Source organism: Hydra vulgaris, chromosome 01 (genome assembly GCF_038396675.1).
Source record: "Hydra vulgaris chromosome 01, alternate assembly HydraT2T_AEP".
In the NCBI taxonomy this organism is placed as follows: domain Eukaryota; kingdom Metazoa; phylum Cnidaria; class Hydrozoa; order Anthoathecata; family Hydridae; genus Hydra; species Hydra vulgaris.
The window spans coordinates 27,927,501-27,954,303 of NC_088920.1; the positions used below are offsets into that span (position 1 = coordinate 27,927,501).

Below are 26,803 nucleotides of genomic sequence, written 5' to 3' on the forward strand. Positions count from 1 at the left end.
GAGTCAGGCTATTTGTCAGTCGATGTAGCAGCACTCCCTTGCGAGTCAGGCTATTTGTCAGTCGATGTAGCAGCACTCCCTTGCGAGTCAGGCTATAAGATAGTCGATGTAGCAACACTCTGCGCATGATTTATAGTAAAAAAAATAAAAATAAAAACATTTTATTAAAAAAAATAAAAATAAAAACATTGTTTATATTGTTAAAAACATTCAGAATGTTTTAAAATTATTCAGAATGTTTTTAAAAACGTATTGGTCAATTGAATTTGTGTTTTTGTGGTTTTTTTAAAAAACGATTAATTTGTAATTAAATTAATGGTTTTGACTTTCGTCCAACGCACAAATGTTGGACGAAAGTCAAAAGTAATTAAAAGTGACCTATATGTTGCATAAGAATCACTTTTTTCTTTCCGTGCTTTCCAAATGCAACAAACTATAGAACTATATATATATATATATACATATATATATATATATATATATATATATATATATATATATATATATACACACACACACACACACACACACACACACACACACACACACACACACACACACACACACACACACACACACACACACACACACACACACACACACAAATATATATATAAATTATGTTAGTGTATTCGACAAACAGAGTGCTCAATGTTCTAAAAGAACAGAGCAATAATAAATTAGTAAAAACACTTATCTAATTTTTGATTACTTCAACACTGTGTTTCACCATCAGTAGGTTCATCAGGAAGATTCTTCCTGACACAGTGTTGAAGTAATCAAAAATTAGATAAGTGTTTTTTTTATTTATATATATATATATATACATATGTATATATGTATGTATATATATATTTATATATATAACATATATACATAAATATTAAAAAAAAACAACTGAATTTTGAATGGCGATAATGTAAAAAAGGTTATTACAAAAGTTTGAATGATAATTATTTTAGATTTAAGCACTAATAACTAATTAAAAAAAACTAAAAACTGAAAAAACTTAAAATTAAAAAAAAAAAAATTAATTTCTATTAAGCTAATTATTCTTTCAAAATATTTTGTTACAGAAAACAAAATTGTTTATAGTTAAAGACAATTTTTTTTTGTATACAAAGTTATTAAATGAAATGTAAAATAAAAATCATAAAAAAAAATATATATATATATAAAAACTTTTTTTTATCATCTTGCAAGCACAAAAATATTTATACAACTATTGATTGCAATAACAAAAAATTTTACTTAACTTTTTATTTAATAATAAAAGATAAATTAATAATGAAAATTTTTTTTTTTTTATTTATATTATATATATATATATATATATATATATATATATATATATATATATATATATATATATATATATATATATATATATATACACACATAGAGAGAAATTGAGAATTAAAATCTAAAATAATAAGTTTTTAACATAACATTTTGCATGTATATAATAATAATTAGTGTAACTACTTCATGATTAAGGTAACACAGGTAATTAAGGTAACAGTAAGGTTACTTTGACATGTAAGTAGAATTGACATGTGTTAAATTAAATATTTTACCTCTCACCGGTTGACTATTGTTTAAATTATTTTATCAGATGGTGAAGCCAGATGTTAAATGAACAAATATAATTATTTTATTCTGCATAATAGTAAGTATAAATAACAAAACAATAGGGCGGGCATAAAATAATTTTATTTCTAGTTTTTTTGTTGCAGAAAAAACTTTGGTTAAAAGATAACATGTGTTTTTATGATGTTTTCTAAATACTAAACATTTGCGTTTTTTATTTCTACAAGTTCTAGTGATAACAAAATCGATCTTTTAAAATTATAATTATAACTAATTAATAATTTATTAGTTTTAATTATAATTTATTAATAATAATTATACAATAATTATAAAATATATTTATTATTTTTGATTTTAATTCTCAAAAATGTTGTAAATTTATATTATTTATTGAATGAAATTTCTAACTTTTATAACTTATTGACAAAAGAGTTTTGGTAATAAAAAGTAATAAAAACCCTTTTTTTCCTTTAAAATTTTAACGAAAAACAACTTAACTATTTTTGAATATAACTTTTTCTTTATTTTTTAATTTTCAATTTTTGTGTGCAACTAAGTTGCACACAAGTTACACACAAAACCAGCACACAGAATCACTGATAGAATTAAACACAAAATCATAGTCACACAAAGAATTACTCACAGTATCACAAACACAGAAAAATTACACACAAAACCAGCACACAGAATTGCATACAGAGAACCACACATAGAATCTGCACATAAAATCACGCAGAAAACTACATAATAATCATAAAACCTCCACACAGAATCACACACAGAACAACACACAAAACCAGCACTTGTCAGCAAGAAGCCTTTTTTACTCACAGACTTTATTAAAAGTTAAAAACTTTAACACATCTTTATATCAAATTTTATTTAACTCTCTCTCTCTCTCTCTCTCTCTCTCTCTCTCTCTCTCTCTATATATATATATATATATATATATATATATATATATATATATATATATATATATATATATATATATATATATATATATATATACATACATACATACAGTCGCAATTAAAAGTTTAACATTTAAAAGTTTAACAAGATTAAAAGTAAAACATTGCATAAAAAAGCATAATTTCATTAATTTTTTCATTTATTTTATCAAAATATATTAGTAACCATTACAATTGACAAAAATAATATCTTTATAATATTAATGTTTTATAAATTGAATATTTGAGGTTAATATTTGGTATAATATCCTTTAGCATTTAAACAATTAGCTAAGGGAGTTAGCATAGAGTGAATGAGCTTTCTTAAATATTCAGGAGTCATAAGCTGAGACCATACCTGCCTAATTTTTTCATATAGATCATCCAAAGATGAGGGTCTTAGTTTCTGAACTTCATTTTAAAGATGATTCCAGAAGTTTTCAATGAGATTGAGGTCGGTGAGTTACCAAGCTAGGGGCCAATGATCTCAACTCCATTTTCATGTAAGCAACAACTCACAAGCTTATCCCTGTGACAGGGTGCTCTGTCATGCTAAAACTTGTGGGTATTTGTGATGTTCATGAATATTTTAAGTTTTTTTAAAAGTATTTCAAGATAAATATAGCTATTTATTGTGGTGTTAGAAGGCATAAACCATAAATCTGATTGATTTGCTGTAATGGCACCCCATATCATGATTTTAGGGGAATGTTTTACAGTAGAAAGCAAATACTGAGGGTTATATTATTGGCAAGACGGGCGTCTAACACTTGTAGAACAAAAACCAAATTGTTCGATTAACGGTCTCTAATATATTTTTGAAAACGGCAGGATTTTTTTGCCGAAACATGGCTATTTAAGTTAAACTGTTTGCACAAATGTCTTTTAATTGTCACAACACTTGGTCCAACACCAGTTGGGAATATCTCAGGTGAAATTTCAGAAGCACTGACAAGCGGATGTGCTTTTGCATAAGATGAATGCAATTATCTGCCCTTTGAGTAGTCAGTCACCTTTGGTCGTCCAGCTCTAGCTTTGCTTTTAAAATCACCAGTTTCTTGATATCACTTTAATGTTTTTATAATGTAGCTATGTGTTATGCTAAAACATCCAGCAATAGAAGTCAGGGTCAATCCTTGTTCACATAGACTAACAATCTGAGCACATTTTTCTGTTGTTAATTCATAATTAATTCCCATAATTATTTTTTTATTTTTTGCTAAAATAACAATAAGCTACGACCAAAACAAATTTATAACATTTTGCATGTATATAATAATACTCAAATTTTTCAATGTAGAAAAATATTTTTAAATATTTAAAATTTTCTGCAAATTTTTAAAATTTTCTAAACTTTTGATCGTGACTCTCTCTCTCTCTCTCTCTCTCTCTCTCTCTCTCTCTCTCTCTCTCTCTCTCTCTCTCTCTCTCTCTCTCTCTCTCTCTCTCTCTCTATATATATATATATATATATATATATATATATAAAGTATATAAATTATGTTAGTGCATTCTACAAATAGAGTGCTTAACGTTCTTTAAGAACAGAGCAATAATAAATTAGCAAAAACAATTATCTAATTTTTGACTTTAACAACTTATTTCACCATCGGTAGGTTTATCTGGCTTCCTAAGGAGCCTACTGATGGTGAAACAAGTTGTTGTTTCACCATCAGTAACATTTTTTATATTCTATTGATTTATGATAGTGAAACAAATTGTTGAATACAAAAATTAGATAAGTCTTTTTACTAATTTATATATATATATATATATATATATATATATATATATATATATATATATATATATATATATATATAAATTAGTAAAAAGACTTATCTAATTTTTGTATTCAACAATTTGTTTCACTATCATAAATCAATAGAATATAAAAAATGTTTACTGTAGTTTTATCAGTTGAGCGAACCTACACAATCATGATATAGAATGCATGTCATTTGAGGAAATTATACAATTAAAAAAAAAATTCCCTTTAATTACAAATAAAAAAAAAAAAATTAAAAATAACAAATATAAATAAATATAGGGAAATTTAGTTACACAAATATTTTTATAAAACCTGATCAAAAACACTAAAAAAAGGCTTTAAAAATATATTTCTTCTTATAGTTTAAAAAAAATTTTAAACAGTAATTGCCTAATTAAAAGATTAAGTAAGTGTATCTTCATTTCTCAAATATTCACCTATATCTGCTTGGTGAAAACATACAATATCTGATGAGTCTGCATGTCTGCACTGTTGTGTACTTTTAGCTACAGCTCCAAAACCTAATGGACAGTCACTCATAGAATAAACAACGACTCCTTGGTACTGAGGAGTATTATCAGTTATGCGACCCAGTCCACCTTTTTGAACATGATTACCATAAAGAAAAGACTGCTCTGACCCAGGTTTAACCCAAACTTTATACTTAGCATAAGGAGCTAAAAAATCAAGGGCTGTTATTTGTAACTTAAAAACACCACTTTTAGTAAACTTGCCAAAACATGTTCCCATTGATGCAAGATTTTCTCTGCCAATATTTGTTGCTTTTCTCATAATTTCTTCTTTTACATAATAAATTCTGTCTTTATGAAGCCTAAAACAATACATGCCATCAGCTCGATCAATCAAGCATTTAACATTTTCTCCAATATACTTAGTTAACTTTTCAAAAACACTTTTCGTTTCATCTTCTGTAAGCGGCCTCATTCTTTATAATTTAATATTTAAAATATGAAAATTTTCTTAGCTATAAAGAAAGATAAACACAATTAATATAACTCTAAAAAACAATAAAACAATACAGATATTAGGAAAATAAATTGAAAAATATTTTATCAAAACACAGTATAACACAAAAACTAAATGGCATCTTTACAAAATGTATGCATATATATATATAAATATATAAATATATATATATATATATATATATATATATATATATATATACATGTTTTTTTTATTGTTATGCCAATTTTACAGCTGATTGCTGAAAAATTGACTGGAAATTATTTATTTATCTACATTATAAAAATTATATTCTAAATAAATAAAAAATATATCAAAATTATTTTTAGTTTTCTGCTTTCATTTTTTTTTGTTTTTTTGTTTTCGTTTTAACTGTATTTTTTGCTATTTCTTTTTGTTTCTTATTAAAATGACGCAACAAATCAATATAAAATATTTTCAAAGAGATCCTTTAACAAGATTTTAGCGTATAAAAGTTTTAGACAAAAGTCTAAAACATTTTAACTTTTTTGACTTGTTTTTTATTGTAAAAAACAAGCCACGTTTTCATAAAACATTTATTGAAAACCATTCACTAACTCTAAACCCAACAACAAAGTTTATTTCCTTGAAAGCCATACCCTTACCTAAGCTACACCCTGTATTTCAGGCACTCCCCTTTAGAAAGTCTATAAAATTTATAGACTTTCTAAAGGGGGGTGCCTAAAATACACATCTGCCCCATCCTTTTCATTTACAATTGATAAATCTCTACCAACAGAAAATGTCTATTTCTTAGCTTGTATTAGACTAACCAATGACTTTCTTCACAAATCAGCAATTCATAGAGTTAGTTAACCTAATGTATTGCATACTGCCAAAAATACATGTAAAGCAACTCACTTGTTTGTTTATAAAATTAAAATGAAAAACATTACTTCTTATTAATTTTTTTTTTTAAATGTCATATATTATATCTTGAAAAATAAATGTTTGAATCAGGTTTGGGACCAATTTATTAGTAAAATAATGATTATGTTAATTATTAATAATGCTATTTCTTGAAAAATCTTTTTAACGAGTGTTTAAGCTACTTGTTTTATTAACTTATTTATAATTTTAGATGAACATAAAAGTAAAACTAAACTTAAAAAAACTTCCAACTTAACTAGTTCTACAAACTTGAGTTAATGCGAATGTTATAACTTACATAACTATATAACTAACATATAATGTTATATAATACTATATAACTAACATTTAATGTTAGTTATATAGTATATAACTAACATATAATTACATAATTATATGTTAGTTATATAGTATATAACTAACATATATTAAGATTTTTCAACAAATAGGATTATTATTCATTTAAATTAATAACTTGAAAAACTTTTAAAAACCATCCTGTGAAATTTCAAAAACAATTGGTAGATTTTAAAAACGATTGGTAGTAATCTACTTGGACAATAAGAGTTCAACTTGATATAATAAAAACTTTGTTTCTTAATTAAATCGATAAAATTTTATTAAAAACTGAAAAAACGTTACACGAATAAAATCATTGCTCTAAGCCATGTGCACTTTGTCGCATTGTGTACTTTTGTAAACTCCAATTTTGTGAAATTTTTTTCTTTTCCCGAAAATCTGTTTATCAGATTCACGGATTCAGAAAATCTCGTGAATTTTGTGACAATGCTCTTTGAACACAACACTATCTATCTACTATCACATTTGATGCGCTATTTTGGGTAAAATTATACTTAATTGAAATTGCTACTGCCGTAGTGTATTATATTTTAATATTAACCCATTTTATTTAGTATTAATCAGGGACGTGGTGGCCCAGTACGAGGGTACGAGGATTTGTACTGGGCCCTGATTCTGGCTCAGAAAACTGGGCCACCAAAAAGAAACTGGCCCCCAATCCTCAAAGAGTCAGCGGTAATATCGAAGAAATACGCTAAACTTTAGTTTAGCGTAAATAAAAGAAATCGTTAAGAAAAGTTATTAAAACAAACAAAAAACAACAAACTTTGTTTAGCGTAAATAAATAAAATCGTTGTTGGGTTTATTACCCAACATAACCCAATTAATAACAAAAGACGTTGTTGATCTGAAATTGATAGATTTTATGCTGTAAAAAAGTAAGTAATGCTTTAATACTTTACTTATAAACAGTAATTAAAAATAATAATTAAAGTTTTTAAAGTAAATTAGTAAAAAAAAATATCCTATCAACGTAGAAATATAAAGAAGAACGCTAAATATAACAAAAAAAAACTGGAAACTGAAGTTGATTGACTAGATTGTCTTGCTCGAGAAAGGAACGAAAATAACGGAAAAAACGAGCATCTCGGCTAAAAAAACGAAGAGAACGATATGTTAAGGCAAGGGCGGCTGAAACAGAAGAAGGTAGAGGCAGACGTACTGCTAAACGAAAAGAATACCAAAAACAACCGTTGTAGTGACAAACGTTTAAACAATGTCTCCTCTTTATCTAATGAAATTAACCATCCCATCAACAAAAAAAAGAGAACATGGTTCAAAACAATAAATATATAAAATGCATGAACTTATTTGCTTTGCATTGATAAATATGTTTGATAAATAAAATTGTGTGTTTAATTTTTGTTATTACTTTCATTCACTACTACTCAATATGCTCCAGTCCACTTCCTATCGGTCCATGGAATTTATAAATAGTACTATTATTTATAAATTCCATGGACCGATAGTAGTTATAACTCAAACGAAAGAAACCAACGCCCTGGTTTCTATCATAGGACATAATTTTAATTTTATATTTATTTATGTTTCAAGTGAAATGAGGGAACATGGATATACAAAACTGGTGCTAAAAAAAAAGCTCAAATACTTTGGATCATTTGGTAATGATCCAAAGTAAATAAAGTTAACGACAGGTCTCGCGTCAATGCAAGTGCCATAAATACAGAGAAAAGCTGGGACTGCTTTACAGCAGCAGAGAATGTAGAATTAACATCAACATCCATTGTGAATATCACACGTAAGCCTATTATTGAAACAGAGCCAATAACAGAGATTTTTGACCAATCATCTGTACAAGAAACAGGCAATAATCAAGATGTCATAATTGCGGCAGGTAAAGGAGCAGAACTACAATATTCAGAAACACTCAGAAACTGAAACATTACTGAAACTGAGAGGGTGACTGTAGAAATGGGTAACTATGAAGTCCCTGTAACAACAGCGGCGGACCTGACTCAAGCAGAAAAGTTTATTCAGAAGCAACCAGACAACATTGTAAATATCAATGAAAATGATCCAGCTAAATTTCTAGAGCTGAAAAATGCAAAGATGATTGATAAAAAGCAATTTATTGTATTAGGGCCAAATCAGCCAATAAAACATTCAAGGTTATCTAAATATTACACTGAATTAGTTAAAGTTAATGACATTGAAATTGTGCAGAAAAGGTTATGGCTAACCTACTCTCTATGACTAGATAAAATTTTTTGGATTGTTAGCTTATGCTTTGATCAAGAGAGGACATAAATTCTTTACGTGATGGGTTTGATAATAGGTCAAACTTAAGTCACATCATAACAAAGCATTGCACCCAGAAAAACCATCAAAATACTGCTGAAGCTATGGCTCATGCATTATCAGACTCCACAATTGATAAAATATTAAATATTGAAACCATGAGACATCTGAACAAAAATCGTAAAGAAGCGGAGAAACTACATCAATACCTAATCCGAGTTATTGATGTTATTCAGTATTTGATCGCAGGAAGTATTTCTTTACGTGGAAATGAGGAAGCCAAATTTTACAAAGACAAAAAGTGAAGTCTTTCAATGTGGTGCGGGTAAATTTCTAAACTTGTTAAATTTACTCAGTCAGTATGATGAGGTGCTGAATGAAAAACTTTCAAATATTCTCAGTCCTCAAAAACAATCTGCTGGAAGGGGTGCTAGAATTACGTTTCTTTCTAATTATACACAAACAAGCTAATTCATACTGTGACACAGATGGTCAGGAAGAAGATTTCAGAAGAGGTAAATAACTAAGTATTCTTTTCACTATCAGCTGATGGCACCATTGATATTACATTCTGTGAGCAAACTTCTATTGCATTACGTTATGTTACGCTTGCTGCAGAAAAGACCGTTGTAAAGAAATATCTGATTTTAATAGTTGAAACTGGAACAACTAATGGTGAAGGAGTAAGTGAAAAAATCAAAGATGAATTCAAATTAAACAACGTAAATATTCAAATATCTACGTTATGTGTGTGGGTATGTTTATCGATGGTGCGAGCAATATGCAAGGAATAAACAAAGGAGTTGCAAAACATTTGAAGCAGTGTTCTCCCATGAAAATAAATATTTATTGTGGATCTCATGAAACAAATCTGGTTATGAAAAGCTTGTGCAAAATCTTCTGTTGTTTCTGCTAACATTTTATAATAGAAAACACGCCTGGTGATGTGCAGAAATTAAAGACTTTTCTTTACGGAGACTCAAGGAAACGAAATAATATATTTTCGTGCAAATCTCTTTTTGAGGATGTGAATCAGTCTCTTGAACTGGCTGCTACCCACAGTGTTTGTTTCAGTGCTTCACAAAATGCTACAGACTGACTGCTGACAATTAACCCTGCAGTAATTAATTGCCTTGAACAAATTTTAAATGACATTCACAACTAAAATGTTTGATTTTGTTACAGAAAAGCTGCTGAGAAGGATAACAAAACTTTACCTTCTTTCCTCACCATTTATAACTTTATGCTGAAGACTATGTTAGATGCTGTATTTCCCTCTGTTGCAGTTCTATACAAGATATTATTAGTACAATTCCAACAAATTCAGCAGTGTGAGAGAGAGAGTTTTCAGCAAACTGAAACTTGTCAAAACTTGTCAAGCAAATCGGTTAACATCAGAGCATAATGGAGATCGTTTTCACTTGTCAGTTGAACATGAGAAAATGTGGAGTTTGACGCATTCAGATATAATAAAAAACTATGCTGATACAAATGAGTTACGTAATATTTGCATTCATAAAAACTTTTTTTAATATAAATATAATTTTCCTTGATCGCTTATTTAAAAAGTACTTAAAAAGTACGTTTAAAGTACTTCACCGGGCCCCTCTTCTGGAAATTCGTACCTGCTTTTCAGGTGCCACCACGTCCCTGGTATTAACCCATAAGTGCCGAACATGGCCGCCGAGAGGAGGGTGGGGTGGGGGGTAGACGGGGAAGATTCCCGTGGCCCAGTGTGTGTACAAATAATTTTTTTTCATGAAGTCTTATTTATTCATCACTTATTAAATCTTATTTATCGCTTCCAAAAAATCTTTAAGACAAAAAACATTTTTAACAAATATGCTTCTTTTTATTCTTGCTATTTTTCTTTTGTAATATTAAAATTCGAATTTTTTCAATCGAATTTTTTACAATTGAATTTCAATCGAAATTAAAATTCGAATTTTTTCAATCGACGTTGTTAACTTTTCATTTGTTAATTTTCTTTTAAAACATTATTAATAAAATGTTATTATTCGTAAACTTTAATTTTCATTATTTATTTATAAATTCTGTATAAAGAGCTACGTTTTAATTTCTGAAATACAGAGTATGATTTCTCGCGATAAATCTGGATACGAAAAACGAAAAGAGCGCCAAAAAGATATGAAGAAAGTTCTAGAGGTATAAGAACACTAGAAAATTTGGGGTTTAAAATTTCTTCAAAAACACAGAACGATGACTATTGCGATAATGGAAACATTGATTCGGACCCATTAAGCGCAAGAAATGAAACGGAATTTGTTGGAATTTCCGCACAATTTGATATTTCAACGCTTTCTTTGTATACCGACTGTGCCAACATCAATATTGGAGAGGTAAAAATAAATATATCACCAAAAGACGTAAAAGATGCCATTCTAAGAGGTCCAGAACCACTCCCAACAACCTTTCCTGTAGATAAACGCGGTTATCAATTCCCTACCTATTTATTAAGCTTTCGTTTAAAAAATAAAGAAATAGTTCCTCGTGGTTGGTTAGTTTGGAGCAAATCTAAAAATGCTTTGTTTTATTTCCGTTGTCGTTTATTTTATAAATTTCATGAGAAAAGATCAATTTTTGCTACAGAAAATGGTTGGCAGGCTAATAGAGGGTACAAAAAATTATATGACAAAATGCCTGACCATGAAAAATCTAGCAATCATAAATCTTGTTATATCCAGTGGCGAAATTTAGAAAAAAATATTTATAAACATACCACAATTGATTGCTTTATAGTAAAACAAATACAAAATGAGACCCAGAAATGGAAAGATTTATTCAAACGATTATTAGATGTAATTTTGTTTCTTGCTGAGCGTGGATTTGCCTTTAGAGGTGTTAATCATTTGATTGGAGATTCGAACAATAGAAATTTTCTTGGATTATTAGAACTTTTAAGTCATTACGATCCGCTCTTAGAAGAACATTTAAAAATCGTAAAGCAGACACAAATCGAAAGGTAGAGATTGCAAGTACATTACTTATCGCCAGACATTCAAAATGAATTCATATCATGCTGTGCAGATTACTTGAGAACTTGTATTTTAAAGGAAAGAGAAACTATGAAGTATTATTCCCGTATTGTAGACGCAACAACCCATTCTGCGCATATAAAACAATCTACATTCATTTTACGGTACGTTATTATTAAGTCCAACATATTCGAAATTATGGAAAGATTTCTTGCATTTGTTGACTGCAATAAAAAGACTGGAGAAGATATTGCTAATTTAATTCTTGAAACGCTACAAAGGTATAATATTTCTATAAGCGACTGTCGCGCATAAGGATATGATAACGGATCTAACATGAGTGGATCATATAAAGGTGCACAAGCTCGCATTTTGCAAATTAATCCATTGGCAATTTTTTCACTTTGTGCATACCATAGTTTAAATTTATGTGGTGTTCATGCAGTAGAATCTTGTATTCATGTTGTAAGATTTTTCGGCTCTATACAAAAATTATACAATATATTTAGTAGTAGCCCGCAAAGATGGGAAGTATTAAAAAATATTACTGGATGTTCTTTGTACACTATGTTAAATACACGGTGGTCTGCAAGAATTGAAAGTGTTAAGCCATTTGCTGAAAAAATTAATGAAATTAAAACAGCAATAAACGCTGTTTTGGAATTAAACTTAACGTCAGAAACTCGATCAGATCTTATTAGAATAAAAAAATATATGGAATCTTTTGAATACTTAGTACTGGCAAAAATATGGCACAAAGTTCTTGCGCCTATAAACTACAGAAATACTGTTTTACAAGCTCGCAATGCAACAATTGATGTAGAAATAACCAATTTGTCGAGTCTTCTTCTCGAATTAAATACAATAAGAAATAGTTGGAATACTATTCTAAATGAATGTAAATTGTTGGGCACATCTTTACAGAAAAACATAGAATTTTCGGGGAAAAAACATACTAAAAGAAAAAAAACAAAAGATCCTTTAGCATGTTGAAAAGAATAAAAAACGTATTAAGATCAACAATGACACAAAATCGTTTAAATGATTTAGGACTTTATCTATTGAAGCCGAAATGGCTATGAAAATTAATTTTGAAGAAGTTATTAGTTTATTTGCGAGTCGAAAGACTTTATTATGAAACAGTGTTTAACATTATTTTTTGTACACTTTTTCCTAACTTTAATTTTTAAAAGATTTAAATAGTTTTAATTTTAATTAATTTTAATTTTTAATTTTCCATAACCAGAGCACGCTTCTGGCAGTCCTGGGTATATGATTGATCATATTGAGGGCCCGTTAAGAAAACTTCCCTAGGGCCCGAAATTTCTCTCAACGGCTATGGTGCCGAATGTCCTTAAAAGGACGTTGCCCTAAATTATGTCTTAATTAAACAAATAGATTTCCTAAGCTTCTGAAAGTACATAATTTTGCGAAGTGTTCCTAGACACATACCCAGAAGCGATTCAACGAATAAAATGAGGGAGGGGGTGAATCCTTAAAAAGTACCGACTGGCTTCTAAATAATAATAATAAAAACCCAAAAGCTCTCTCCAAAAAATATAAAAAAGTTGCGTGACACTGTGCGGTTGGCTAATTATCATAGTTCAAAAGTACAAAATCAATCACTTTTGTCAACTTTTAATCGGAGTTAATTCTAGCGGCGAAGTGTTGCACACAATTTTTCTTTTAGGATTTGAAATTATCAAAGGTATTGAGTCTAAAAATGCAAAGAAAGTTATGTGATACCTAAGGCCTATTAATATATTAAGGCTTGAAATTGGAAAAAAATGTTTTAGTATACTTACAAAATGAACCATTACGGCAGAGGCGCTTAGTTTTGTAAAAATGTAAACATATCCAACTGTCAATACAAAAAGGTCCTAACATAATAATAAAAAAAATTCGTGTGATTTTGTCACACGCATGATATAACATGAATTAAAAACTGAACAAAAATCTAACATCAAGATAACTATATTGCTAATTAAATAAAACATAAATCAAACATTTAAATGTTTTTCGATTTAAAAATTAGTTTTTCATTTATTAATAGAGTCATTTACACACATTATCCACCACATCACACATAATTTCTACTCTGCTGCAGTAAGTTTCTCTAAGAATAATGATATGACTGTATTATAGTCTCTAAAAACTTGAAACTAATATATACTTTGAATAATATTACCTCCACAATATATCCAATATTCCATTGTTTTTCATATGCAACAGCAACCCAATCATTCACTTTCCATACAAGACAAATTTCTTTTGCAAGATTGGCGATGTCTTCCTCATATTTATTATCATCTTCATTGTCTCCTGCCAGATTAAAGTCATCATTTTCGCCATAAACTTCTTTGTTATCGTTAACCTGACTATTTTCATTATTTTCTGTTGTCGGTTCTACCAGCTTACCTTTTCTTTTCAGGTTACTAAATCTATAACAATATCAATTGTACATATTTTTAAACATATGTAAACAAACACACAAAATTATAACTTTCACCTAAATTTTAATTTTATATTTGTAAAAGAACTATTTAACAGTCAGAAACATAATCTAATTTGCAAAAGTTTTGATAGCAACAATGCCTACCTTGAAAATAAAGATCTTATCTGTTGGCTAGTTACATATTGATCAGGCGGAAGTTCTCTCCTCAGCTGCATGTGAACCTGCTCAGGGCTCATTTTATTACCTGATTCTTCTCCACGAATAAAGTATTTATACAACAGTTCTTTCTGCTGATTTGAAAATCTAAAAGAACTTCGAACTGGTAATGCCCAACCTTGCAATAGAAAAATGTTCATGCAATGTGGTTTGTCTTTTACGGAAGCACTGTTAGAGGATGAAGAAATTGGCATATTTAGTTGTGAAGTAATTTTCATCTTATGAACAAACGAGTTGCGAACTTTATCCAACGATGTTAATGATTTCGGAACTGTATTAAGACCGGATAGCATGTGTTCTTCTAACTTAGCATCGCTTTCAAATGATAAAGTACAATTCATTTCAGTGCAAAATCTTAATGAATATAATTGCCTGTCACTTCTTTCCTGTTTTTCCTTAAGTGACTTGTTACGCTTAATTGAATTATCTGTTTTGCTATATGGCAACAACAACTTAATCAAGGGTTGAATTTAAAGATTTCCATACTCTTGTTCAATTCCCTCACCGATATTGAAATAACGCCACATCTTCATACTTTTCTCACCAAACTCAAATGAGTGATAGTTGCTAATGTTCTTAATCTTTGGTCCAGTAACTACAGTTTTATCATTGCTAATTTGAGCAACTGCTACTTTTGCATCTTTAGCGCCAAAACTATAATGCATAGCCTTGTGTATATCTTCAGCAGTCAAAAGATTATTACCAGAGTCAACGTAACTCCTTAAAATTGTCTTTACAACTGCACTCTCCCTGTCACATTGATCTTTTCCACAACAGGGCTCATTATAATCATATCTCAGCAACTTTATATCTCTCTCTTTGCATACATTGTAGATTGCTTCAGCTGAAAGATTTCCCTGATAGCAGCCGGCATTATCAGATTTGGTAAACATTTTCTTGATATGCGGTTGATCAATTCTGAATTGGTCTAAAACTGCAGTGGCTAACAAAACAACATCACCTATTCCCTGATCACACCTATACATTGAAGTAAAGTAAACACGTTTGAATAACTTTCCTGCTATTTTTATGAAGAATATATCCACATGTAAACTCATTCCTTTCTTGCCAAAATACTCTCTTTGGCCCTCTCTGTATCAAACCGGAAGAATTTTTTGACAAAAATCTTTAAGCCAGAAAGCAGTTTCATCGTTTAATTGCTTAAAAGCTTCGATTTTTGCCTTTTTCTGTTGAGAATCTCTCATCAGGTGTTTTATGTAGTTGAATACATCCTTTACAGCAATTTCCAAATCATAAATAGAATCAGCATCGTCAGAATTTTGAATTGTTAGTTCTTTGATCATCTCGATAGCTTTGCACAAATCATAGCAATCGGCACATACCACTTCTGATATCTCTGTGTTGGATTGAAGATTTTTTTCAGATGGACCTGATAAGGCATGTTTTGAGCTATGAGAAGAAATGTTTGAGTCATTGACACTACAATTGGTTTGATAACTTGTTTTCAAATACCTTTTTCCTTTTTCAAGGGCAGCTTCGAGAGATTGAGAACTAAATCTTTGTGCCAATTTTTGTAATGTTTGAAAACCATTCATGCCTGAAGCAGTAACATCATCTAATCCAGCTAAGCTTTTTCGACTTGAAGGTTTTATTGCATGCAATACTTTCCACAAACTTGAATCAGATAATGGTATATAATTGTTTTCACTACAACTTTTTCGATAGAACATGATAGCGTGGCTATATTTTGTCGTCAGTATTGCATGCACTATCTTTTGTTCTTCACCGCTGTCGTATTTTAATTTGGTTATTCCATAAGCAACATCATGCTAAATACCGCTTGTAAATATAAAGTCTAAGAAATGTTCACACTTTGTTTGATCAAGACTAGATCGGACGAATACTTTCTTCTCTGGAAATGCCAACCCTTTATGAGATGCATGCCATTTTCTTGCTGTTTCTATACGATGTTTGGTACACTCAAATGTGTTCATTATAAACTTTTTGGTATACTTGGTATGGTCTAATAATGAGAGGATAACTAACTTTCCCATGGAATCACTTTGCTTATATACTTTCTGAGCACGAATAATTTCAATTGGGAGAGGGCTATTTATTTCATCAACATTTTTACTGTTAAGAAAATCTATAAGTATTTCCTCTTGTCCAGGAGCAACAGCTTCCGCAAATTTTTTCTTTAATAAGTTTTCTAGGCGAACATACTTGCGTTTTAACTTATCTTTAGTAGTATCTTCCAGATATTCGAACTTCCTTTTTAATCTAAATTTTATTGGACTTGCATTAAGAACCTCAGTTACACTCTCACGGCTTCTTAGAGATTCGTCCAAAATCTCCTGTGAAACATTAATTTCACCGGGATCAAATTCTTCATCTGGAGTAGCAGGTGTCATATATGTTTGTTCTTGTTGTGTTTGTGTTTCTGTACATAAATTGGTGTTTTCGTTGACTCTAGATAAAGCAGTTTCTTGCTTTAAATGGGTAAAACACAGCATTGCACCAACTGAAAATACTTCATTGTATCGCTTTGACATTGATATGACGACATGTATTGGTGACGCCCTTAAAGCGGGAGATTTTTTTCCTTTTATATTTAGATGGTGAGGATGAAAGCATGTTTTTGGAGGACTCCATGCAATACCAAATGTGTACCGGTGAAAAGCACATATTTGTTCATCCTTTTCAAGATTTCTTTTAAGTCTATTTGCAATAAGTCCATTTTCTTCCCAAATATTATTATCGTTTAATCGCATGACCTAAAAACAATTTTTTAAACAATTATTAAGTGTGTCATTTAAAGCATTGTTTATAATCTGACTCTTCACGAAAAATGTTTACAAGTTTGAAATACATTGTTGTTATTATTAAAATACAATATTGCAAGAGTGTGATTAATTTAGTGATTATTTATTAAAAGAGTGAGGAATTAATTAAAAGAGCTATTTTTTTTTGTTTAAAGAACTTTGTCTCAAAATCTTATTGCAGAGAAGTTATAAAGTATGTAATTATAAAAATTATATTACAGTCTGCGTAAATTTAAAATACATAATTACCTTTAAGTTGATGAGGTGTTTCTTAACATCAACATCTCCCAGCTGATGAATGTAGAACATTTTGTTTATAATTTTATGTTTTTTGAATGATCCACAATTTCCTTTTGAAAAGCAACAACAGTTTTCATAAAAATATTTGTTTTGTTTCATACTCAACTAAAAACAAGTTCTATTTATGCAGTACCTATTTCTCAATAGCAATGATAAAATATCTACTCTATTTATGCAAATTTTAAAGATCGTTAAAATAAAGTTAAGACATTTTTATGGTAAAGTAAACAACCGCCCACTAACTTGTTTCTCCACAATCGTGATATCAGCGATTCTTCTTCCATTCGATCACCACAAGTTATTTGGTTATGACGTAAATTTAAATAATTCACTTCTGATCATGTATTATTTTTTATTATTATTTATTTCAATTGTTATGATTTCTATATCATAGTCAGAAACGCTTAAATTTTTTCTTAACATTACGTGCAATGTTTTGTGTAATGCTAAATGCTAATTTTGGATGATAGAAATTTTATTGTGAGCGAAAACCTCATCTGTGTGTCCAAAAAAATATCTCTTCGTACTTAATCATTTTTAACAATTTGTACCTTTATTTTTAACTTAATATCTAAAGATCACACGAATTTTTTTTATTATTATGTTAGGACCTTTTTGTATTGACAGTTGGATATGTTTACATTTTTACAAAACTAAGCGCCTCTGCCGTAATGGTTCATTTTGTAAGTATACTAAAACATTTTTTTCCAATTTCAAGCCTTAATATATTAATAGGCCTTAGGTATCACATAACTTTCTTTGCATTTTTAGACTCAATACCTTTGATAATTTCAAATCCTAAAAGAAAAATTGTGTGCAACACTTCGCCGCTAGAATTAACTCCGATTAAAAGTTGACAAAAGTGATTGATTTTGTACTTTTGAACTATGATAATTAGCCAACCGCACAGTGTCACGCAACTTTTTTATATTTTTTGGAGAGAGCTTTTGGGTTACGTCTGATATTAACTACAAAAGCTATGTGCAACTTTTTGCCTTGCCAAAAAAAATGGGTTCAAAGGTGGCAAAAACTAAATTTCTAAAAATTTTTAAAAAAATCTCCAAAATTTAAGCCCAGATTCCGAGTGAACGAAACATTTTTGAAATTTTTTTTTTTCCCAAACAGGTTTTCTCTATATTCTGATCAATATATAAAAAATTCAAGCAATTTGGAGGAGGTCACTTCCATTGACTGCCTGATTCTTACAAAAAATGACTCTTAACAAATAATTAATTTATTAAATTTATTTAAGTGATCGTTAAGATACTAATGTGTCGATCGGAATTTGTTGTGAGTAAGCATTTTTTTGTTTGTTTTTGTTAGGTTGGTATAACAACTTTCAAATATGTTTAATATATATCAAATCATCGAACAAACATTTTTTTATCGTGTTAACAATGTCAAATTTTTTTTTTACCAGAAAGTGATGACTTGGGAAAGCATATACTTTTTGTTTTCATTTGAAGAAAAGGGCTGCAGAGTCGAATCGAATGCGACTCGCGGGATATGGTGATCATGCAAAATAGCTCAATCAGAAACAACATGCAAAAGATGATCTCAACAGTTCACTAATGATTTTGGTGTGAAAAATGAAGAATATGGAAGACCATCAATCGATTAAATGGATTTATCTTAAGAATCCGAAACGAAAAATAAATCAAAGGTTAATCTGGAACTGTCAACATCGACTAAAAAACTAGATTGATTCAGCCAGAAGGCAATGCTCCGTGTTTGGTATGATCAGGAAGGTGTGGTGTATTATGAGGTTCGAAAACCTGGTGAAACTGTTAATACAAACCGATGCAGACAAAATGTCATCAAATTGAATCAAGTTTGATAAAAAAACGGAAAAAGTAGGTCAGAAGACACGGCAAATTAATTTTGTTACACGACAAACCACCTGCACACAACGCAACGTTAGCGTTATATTGTTCTATTTCCTTATTTTTGAGTTTTAATATAAAACGTTTTAAAAAATAAAAACTTTAGGAAACGGCATATAAAAATATTTTTATAACTTATATTTTCTCCACAACTTTTTTACTTATCACTTAGGTTTCAATACTAAAAATATTATAGTTCAATACTATAAAACAACATTATTCTGAGGTAAATAGCACTACCAATAACTCAAATTGTTCGAAAAGTGAAGATAATTCTAACGTCGCGACAAAGCAAAACCAGTTCAAGATACAATAAAAGCATTAGGCTGGGAGCTACTCCCCCAATCGCCGTGATTTTGCCCCTTTCGACTATCATTTGTTTTCATCAATGGTACATGCATTAGCAGCAGCACCTCAATTTCTACAAAGAAGTTAAAAATTGGGTAAAAAACACTGGCGTAGTATCCACAAATTGCCAGAAAGTTGCTCAAAAAGTGTAAAAAGCACTTTGATGTAGAATTCAATACTTTGAATAAAACTTTTTTACATTCCCATTCAAAACGTGTTTCATTTTTACAAAAAAAACGCTCACTTCATACCGGAATACCTGGTAGTATTCTTAACCAGGAAGCAGAAATTCTTATAAATGAAAAAGATGATGAGTTACCTGACATTTGAATGGTAAGAGTATAGTAAAAAGAGCAAAACATTTTACATTTTTTAGCTTTATCTTTGAGCATTTAAAAAAAGTTTAACTGGTTTGTTTTGTTTCGATCAACACTAATGATGTTGTAATTAACAGCGTAGACAGTGACAATAGTAATAATAAAAATAAAAACGATACTTTTAAAGACAAAGCAATGACTAATCTTTCTAATAAAAGAGGAATCTTTTAATTGATTAAAAAAGAACTTAAATAGAAACTAATATGAAATCAACTGTTGACGATGATGATTTACTTCCTCACTACTTTTTACAATTATTTCTAGATGATAATTTTATAAATAATGTCCAACAATTCCAAGGAGTTTGTTTGTAGGAAAGACTATTCAGAGAGGGCTTTTCTAATAAACAAGGAAAATATATACAACAAAATATTGCAGTTATGTATGTGTCTGGTTATATAACACCTGCTAATAGAAGATTGTATTGATGGATGAAAAAGAAGACGCACAAAAGATGTTCATCAAAACAACTATTTCTAGAGACATATTTAATGATGTGCTTATGTTTACTTTGTTGATAAGCAGAATCTTACTGATGTATTTTGAATTTTTTGGCCACTCTTTGATCAGATTAACATCTCTGCAAAAAAATTAGTTTATTAACATAAGTTTATCAGTGACGACGAGATAATTGTCAGATATTTTTTAACTTTTTTGTTGTTGTTATTTTAGGTGCCCCAAGAAGACCTAACGATCTTGTTACAGAGCATTGCGGAAGAGAATTTAACTTGGAAATTAACGCCGCGTCCTTCCTTACCGATGGAGCGAAATAAGCCCAGATTAAACCCTAGATTACTTGCAAGCGCTCTGACTACTGCGCTACGGCCGCTTTAAATATATTGGACTTCATCCACCAAAACAAATCATTCGAGAAAAGCATGAAAGGTAAAACTTTTTTTATTTGTTGTCGTTTTTTTAGACAATATCTGTAAACAATTCCTTGAAGTATAGCTAATTTAAGATATGGCTCAAAGGTTTGATGTCTGACAACTGCTGAGAGAGGAATTTTGCCTGCCGGCCCTACGCTGGATTAAAAACAAAAACCCGAAAAAAAAGAGTTTGGGCAGGGTCCCGATGATGTTTTGCAGTATGGATTAAAGAAGGAGACCAAATAATTTTTTACATCTTATGATTCTCTTGATCATAGATTGTAAGTCAGTAATTTGAACATAGTTTTAGGTCAGTTATTTGAAATGGTTTAGGTCAGTAAATTGAATTATGTTAGGTATGTTGTAAAACATTTAGATTTTATTTAGAGTGTTGAAAATAAAATACTTGACATTAGGTACATTTTGACAGAACAAGCTTGTAGGTGTACTGGCACTTTCTTAGAAGCAGGCGATAAAGGAAATAACCAGATGTACTATAAAATCTGTTTCTGATAATAGCAACTGTGTAACTATCTGTATGAATAGCAAGGCTATAGTTCTTGCCAGTAATTTTACTGGTTCTATGAAAACATTTATTAATGCATTTTCACTTATCCACCAGCTATTTAAAAGTACTGACTGTTCCACTGGATTTAGTAAAAAAGCTTTAACTGCTCTTCAAAGCAAAGTAAAAGAGGGCAAGGAAACTGATCAGCTTGCTGTGTGTTCATTAATTTTAGATAGAAAAAATTGAATGGAAAGACCATAAAATATCTGGTTTTATTAGTTTTGTGCTAATAATATTACCAATGATAGTTTAGCAAATAAAATCTTAGTTCTTATGATGAACTATGTTAATAAACGTTTAAAACGTTCTGTTGCATGTTTTTGCATTTGTGGTTTAGGTGGTTGTAAAAAAGCTAATATTTTTGAACGTTGTTTAAAATTTATTGCTGATAATGGTGTTGATATTATATCGCTCAATTTTGATAAAGCTGCTTTAAATTTTAAAAAGACTTGATTAACTCATCCTATATCAAATCATCTTATACACATTTTTATTTGATCTTCAGCACATGTTTCAGCGAATTGCACTAGCAAGTAGATCAACAACCAATGGCGCTAGTAAAACTTTTATCGAGTGATTATATTTGCTCAAGTTAATAATTAATTTTAGCTAATGATCATGCATATTAAAAGTTTCCAGACTTTGATACACTATTAATTTATGTTGTTGATGTTTTAGGCATATTACTGGCTTATTAAAAGCTTATTAATCCAGAGACCAGCTTTATAAATCAGCTGATGTAATTTATTTGTACAAGTTGTCTGAAACATAATTTAAGATATTTGAGCAAACAGATAATTAAAGAAAGAGAAGTTTATAGAACTAACAGAGATAATTAAAGAAAGAGAAGTTTATAGAACTAACAGAGATCAAACATTTGAATAATATGTATATTTCTATTTTTAAATGTTTGATGAAGAAATTCGAAAATCAATCTTTGGAAACATCTTTTAGTTTCTTCATATATGATAACAACACTTTGGTTGGCTTAATAAAACCTCCTCTGTCTTTAAATTTTAAAAAGTTGTTTTGTTCTAAAGAAAAAGAGAGTACTAATACATTCTAAAATTTAATGCAAATAATTTTTTTTTGAAGTCATAATAGCTACGTATCCAGCGATATATGAAATCGAAATATTTGGATTCAAATAGATTGCTAAAATTTGGAACATCTGTATAGCCATAATTACTAATTGTTTATTCTCTCTCCAACAAACCATATTTCTTATTAATTCAACTTCACTCATATATTTTAGTGCTGGAATTAGCAAAGGAAAAAATACTTAATTTTTAAGTTTTATCTCTGATGCTGCAGTTTCCATTTAAACATTGAACGCTGCTTTGCATCAAAAAGTCGTTTATATGTCTGTGACTATGAAATGTTGGCAATAGGAGCTGTTGTTGAACAATCCGGCAATTCTCATAGCACCAAAAAAGAGCTCTAAATGGTCTTGACTGAACTTATATGATAATAAATAATTTAATGGTAAACCTTCTTTTTTATTTAAGTCAAGAAATATACCTTGAACATATTTAATTGCTACCAACAATCAAATAAAACCAACTTTTCAACAAGACAAGATCAGTTACGTACCAATAATATTTTTATGACTACTGATATAACTATATTCCATGTTAAGAAATGGAAACAAAATAGCTTTGTTACATGTACGCAAGAATGACTTGTATCCTTTTGGAAATGGTTTTATTGAATTTAATATGTCATTTAATCAATCTATTATGAAAATAAACTTAATGGTACCACTACATCCTTGAAACTGTGATAATTTAAGATTTTCTGAACAATAAACTATAGCAACAAAAACACTTGAACTGAATATTTAAGCTGCTAGGTTTACTTTCATTGTTTGCTGTCGATATTCTTTATATGCTAATTTTAACTTCAAAAATCAAAAATTGTTTTCCATTCCGTTCTATCTACTCATTTATTGCATAAAAAAGCACAGTCTCACGACCAGTTTTTTTGAGGCACGCACATCGACGACCAGTTTTTTTAAAGTTTTTTTTTTGCAGCTTGAAGAGCAATAAAAGTAGTTTTGTTCCAGGTTCAGCTTGGTACTCAAATAAAACATTGGTACATTAATGTACCAATGTTTTATTTGAGATTAATGTGGTACTGTCTACTCAAAAATCTTTCGAACTAAAATGCTTTTTGAAGAGCAAAATTGCATTGTAATTGCCAAAGAATGCATTTCGTCAGGAAATTTATTTCTGATACAATTTGTTATTAATAAAAATCTTTTCATAGTTTCTAGAGCTATTCCTGAAAATGTTATTGTAAGCATTTCTTTACAATGAGATGAAACTTTTAATTTTTAGGCTTTGAACGACTTTCTTTAAAGACTTGACTTTAGATTTGAGGAGTGGCGATTCTTTTTCTGTGCGCTTTTTAATTATGTATAAAAAACATTTTTGTGATAAAGAAATGTATGTAAAAATTAATTTATTATACGAAAATGAATTTTTATAGACATTTATATCTTCAATTGTGAGTGATTATTCTTCACATTTTTAGAGGCTATAATTTTCGTGTCACAATTTCGCTCCAAAAAAAAAAAAATCTTATTCACGTTAGATATTAGTTCTGATATATTTTGAATCATATTAACTGAATACATTTACCTTAATAAAACTTTTTCATCGAACTTCATTTAAAATTTTATTGATCCCGATCAAGAAATGGTTATAATTAACAAAAACTGTTAATGATCCATGAAACAGATTACAATACTAAACCATTTCACCTAAAAAATTTTTTTATTTCAAACCTAGTTTTAATCTGAACAAGCGAACGTGTTTTTTGAGAGATTTTTTAAAACACTAAATGAATATAGAGTAATTTTATTTTATGTCACATCATACTTCATATAAGCAAATAAGAAATTTAACTTAATTATTTTGTATTAAACAAAATTAGAAAAATAAACATTTATAATTATTTCTCATTCAGAGTCAATAATAATTTCTTCAGAAACTTTTTTTATTTCAATTTAAGATTTTGGATAATTTAAAGACCGGATCATTGATTGAAAGCTTGATCCAAAAGTATCATGCGGGCTCGATAACATTTTTTCAGTTATTTAGGTGCTCTACGAAGTCCTTAGGGTCTTATCAAATTGCTTTTAAAAACAAATTAACTACACTAAGTACTTAAAAATATTTTATTACTCTTTAATTAAAATTACAAATAAAATTAATACACTTATTTATACCAACAAATAAAAATAATACTAAAAAAACTTAAATAAATAAACTTAAATAAAAAATACTTAAAAATAAATAAAAAATACACTTATAGATTAAATTGTGGAGCGTTTGATGTAATCTGGATTAACGCATAACAAGTTTCTATAAAAAAATTTAAATTGAATATTATAACATATTTTAAAATTAATTACAAATTGTTATATAAATCAATAAAACCACTTACCGTTGACTTAAGTCCAATGTTTTGACGTATGGGCAGTACACATTACAATAGCCAGCTACAGATATTCCACCATCATCTTCAAACTGAGCGTTTTCTCCAGTCCAACCCTCACAACACAAGCACCGACCAGTTTTCTCATTGCATTTTCCATCATTTAGTACACATTTAGAATTGCACGGTGTAGGGAGAGATGCCGGTTTGCAACTTGGATTTCTAAACAATTTTATTAAAGTTCACAAATCTTATTTTGAAATCTATTTGTTTAATAACTTAACTTTATTACATTTAATGAATTAGACTAAGAAAAATTTTAAAAATAGCTTACTCTATTCCAGGACCTAAGTAAGGACATGGTTTATCACATTTAAATAGAACTCCATCAGTGTTGTAACGATCATTTTTGTATACTGCATTTTCCCCTGACCATCCTTTGCAACACTGACAAACACCATCGACACATTTTCCACGCTGGTTACTTTCACATACAGTTGGATTACACGTTGAAGATGGAGAATCTGTAGCACATGTTTGGTTTCTATAAAGCAAATTACCATTCAGTTAAAATGCACAAAAATTCTTTTTTTACATTTTAACTGTATTATGTATTACTTTAAATGATAAAGATTAAATTAGATTATAAGCGCATTACCTTACAGCATATGTGTAATGACAGGGGGTTGCACAATTTGAAGCTGTTACTCTGTTTTTACCCCATTCCAGATTAGCTGTGTCTTTAATATAGCTACCAAGTGGCCCAGTCCAGCCGTAATTGCATAAGCATTTTCCAGTATTTAGACCATTTTCGTCTTGAACACACCATCCACCTGGAAAACATTGAGGGCAATAGCTCGAACAATTTAAACCTGCTCCAGTACAGAACGCCATTGAGCTTGAATCAGCGCTGAAAACAAGTTTTTGAAAAATAGTTCCCATGATGAAGAATGAAGTTGCAAGCATTTTAAATTTTATCAGTCGTTATAATTAGGTTAATAGTTACAAGTAGGTTATTCTTAAAAGAAGTTATTTTTAAAAATCATTAAAATAATTTTGATTTTATAGTCTTTTTAAACCTACCAAAATAGATTTTCTTTTGTGATAAAACGGAACTAATTATAATAAATTTACGTTGAATATACATGCTAGATGTAAATGCAACGCATGTGAATTTACGTCTAGCATTTAAATAGAATAATAATTATATATAATAATAACTAGGTAATAAATATTGATTCGAAACCAGAACTTAAACATTAGCATTTAAAATTTTTAACATTCTTTACAATATAGTTAGTTATTAAATCAATTATGTACACTATTATTGTATAAGAATAAAAGGAGGATTTACGTGTCTCATACTGGTTTTCATTATATTTTTATGTTTAGAAGACAAAAATGTTTTATAAAAGGGTACTACTAAATATATATATATATATATATATATATATATATATATATATATATATATATATATATATATATATATATATATATATATATATATATATAAAATTAAATGAAACATTTAACAATACTTAAAAAAACTTTTTTTTATTTGTGCATTTTTCCTTACATTGTTATTGGCTACTTGCTATAAATATTTTCAATATTGTTTCATTTTATTTCAGGTTATTAAATTATGTATATCTAATTAACACAATATTTTTGTTATGAAACTTTTCCTGTAAACATTAGAGTCATCGTTTTTTTTAATTCATTTTGTGAACAGCAGTATTGTCTGTTGTTTAGC

The 26,803-nt window shown here is 29.1% G+C and overlaps 3 protein-coding genes across 3 annotated transcripts; 1 reads left to right on the top strand and 2 right to left on the bottom strand.

Annotated features, from left to right (window-relative positions):
* Nucleotides 1-4,645: 4,645 nt before the first annotated feature.
* Nucleotides 4,646-5,328, bottom strand: LOC100206119 (60S ribosome subunit biogenesis protein NIP7 homolog). The gene has a single exon (XM_065787825.1). It carries the CDS (start codon nucleotides 5,257-5,259, stop codon nucleotides 4,717-4,719), a length of 543 nt encoding a protein of 180 aa, XP_065643897.1. The 5' UTR covers nucleotides 5,260-5,328; the 3' UTR covers nucleotides 4,646-4,716.
* A 3,587-nt stretch (nucleotides 5,329-8,915) lies between these two features.
* LOC136074295 (uncharacterized) lies at nucleotides 8,916-11,798 on the top strand. The gene is made up of 4 exons (XM_065786601.1): nucleotides 8,916-9,063; nucleotides 9,358-9,566; nucleotides 10,876-10,977; nucleotides 11,028-11,798. Exons 1-4 carry the CDS (start codon nucleotides 8,916-8,918, stop codon nucleotides 11,796-11,798), a joined length of 1,230 nt encoding a protein of 409 aa, XP_065642673.1.
* A 12,975-nt stretch (nucleotides 11,799-24,773) lies between these two features.
* LOC100209643 (protein draper) lies at nucleotides 24,774-26,083 on the bottom strand. The gene is made up of 4 exons (XM_065787826.1): nucleotides 25,706-26,083; nucleotides 25,382-25,591; nucleotides 25,057-25,269; nucleotides 24,774-24,974 (listed from the first exon to the last, which is right to left on the bottom strand). Exons 1-4 carry the CDS (start codon nucleotides 26,011-26,013, stop codon nucleotides 24,926-24,928), a joined length of 780 nt encoding a protein of 259 aa, XP_065643898.1. The 5' UTR covers nucleotides 26,014-26,083; the 3' UTR covers nucleotides 24,774-24,925.
* Nucleotides 26,084-26,803: the final 720 nt, after the last annotated feature.